We start from the raw sequence: 1,936 nt of genomic DNA, 5'->3' as shown, positions 1-1,936 counted from the left end.
ACACACACACACACACACACACATTCACACACACACACACAAACACACAAGCATGCATCATGATATACGAAAATATTGAAAGGGTAAACAAAATAAAGCAAAAATAAACAAGCAAATAAAAGGAACTGTTGAAACAGTAACAACAGAGGCAATTGTCATGTAAAATCAGTTAAAATCCTTATCGAGACAATTGGGTCGTTCGTACAGAAAAAAGACCGACCACTGCGAAAAAGAAATTTTTAATCATTGTACTGCACAGACGAATACAAATTCCGATTCACACGTTCAGAAAACTAGAGCAGTGTCCAGACACAACAGACGGTGAGAAGGTGAAATCAGTTCAATTGTTAGAATAGTGGGATAACAGCAGACAGTCTGATTACTCACAAACAAAACACTGAAAGTGTTCATCATCTTGAGCTCCAGACAGAAAAGAAGTCTTGCTTGAGTAAAGAGAATCGTATCGACACGATAATGGCATTCAAGTGCGGTGGAAATGGAAGACAGACAGACTTGAACAAGAGCAGAGGAGAAAGAAAAAGTAGGACCTACCAGTAGGACCTCTAACCACCCGCAAAAGAAATCTAAAAACGACGTCAAACTACTTACCGAAATCTCTCCGGCAGAACTTCTGTTTGTTCAATCGGCGCACACGAGACTTGCAACTTCCGCAGTCTTGTTTTCCTGGGAATAAAACAATATACAGGACAAATTAGAGATAATTTCTTCAATTTGGGAACCGATATTACAAGTCCACAGAGTAACTTGCTTTGAAGAGGAAGCTGTTAGTTCCGTAAGGTGTCATTATTGTTATTACGAAAACAAGTTGCAGCGATATCTGGATCGAATAGCAAACTGTGCACTTTTTCTTCGGGTTGTTGGGGTGGAAAAAAGGTGTATGTGTGTGTGTGTGGTGGGGGGGGGGTCCAATGCTTTCACTGCTATTTGGCTCATCCTCTTTATGCGTATACAGGTACATGTATAGCCTAATTATACGTATGTATACGTACTTTTTAACAACTAGAACAGTTATTCTCTAAACGTACGAAACAATACTGTACGGAAGTCAATGTTATGATGAAGGGTGCAGGACGGGAAGTCGGTGTTCATAACCAGTGAAAAGAACAACGACTTCAAGAAAAGGACAGGTTTGAACAAATGTTAACAGAGTAGCGTACAGCACCCCTCTGCATATTTTTCACCCATGCAACGTCCGTCTGGTGGCCTTAAGCATGTTTGCAAACAAACATCCTCAACTGTATCATTAATTAATTATGAGCACATTGTCAAAAATGTATAAGAGAGAGGGAGACACGCCGATGTTCTGGGTCATGACATAGAAAGAGCTAATTACCCCTCTTCCTCTCCCACCTTCCGACGGATGCTGTAAGTGGGAACGGTGAAAGGGGGTTATACCAAAGAGTATCTTTGGTTATACGGTGACAAGCTTTCCAAGGTTGTAATCAGAAGCAAACTTCCGCGGGCAGACACTAACCACAGCGGAAGCCTACTTTTGTCGGAGGGAAGATAATAAATCCCGGTAATAAAGGTAACTCCGAGACTTCTCGTTGTCACCGCTGGGCACCGTGTGGGCTATTCCCGGGTACCTTACGAGTCGTTAACGGGACTGTGGTCGGGGAGTTGAAGTGAGCGCTATCTTAATTTTTATTGGTCTCAGGGAAACAGCCGTGGGTATCTACGACGAGAAGAAAGATTGGCCTAGTCTCTATCTACTTGTCGTGTGGTCTTAATTAGCGCCGGTAGAGAGCAAAACGTCACCTGAGTCAGTGATGCGGCCCGTGGTAGGTTTGATGATTGTGTAAGACGTGAAGGGGATTTCTCGCCACTGGGTCGATCACAATATGGTGCCACAATGTAGTCAGTTGAAGTTTTATACATTTTTTCCCTTTAATTTTCTTTTTTTTTCCCTTGATGT

The 1,936-nt window shown here is 42.3% G+C and overlaps 1 protein-coding gene across 1 annotated transcript in view; it reads right to left on the bottom strand.

Annotated features, from left to right (window-relative positions):
• Positions 1–1,936, bottom strand: part of LOC101852456 (netrin-1-like) — a gene marked incomplete at its 5' end in the record, with an annotated part of 46,017 nt that overhangs the window by 23,387 nt on the left and 20,694 nt on the right. The window contains 1 exon segment of the mRNA NM_001317358.1: positions 610–684. Within this exon segment, the coding sequence (NP_001304287.1) occupies positions 610–684 (75 nt within the window).

The sequence above is a fragment of the Aplysia californica genome, unplaced genomic scaffold, assembly GCF_000002075.1.
Source record: "Aplysia californica isolate F4 #8 unplaced genomic scaffold, AplCal3.0 scaffold00055, whole genome shotgun sequence".
In the NCBI taxonomy this organism is placed as follows: Eukaryota; Metazoa; Mollusca; class Gastropoda; order Aplysiida; family Aplysiidae; genus Aplysia; species Aplysia californica.
The sequence above is the reverse complement of the archived record's forward strand: the minus strand, read 5'-3'. Positions and strand labels throughout refer to the sequence as shown.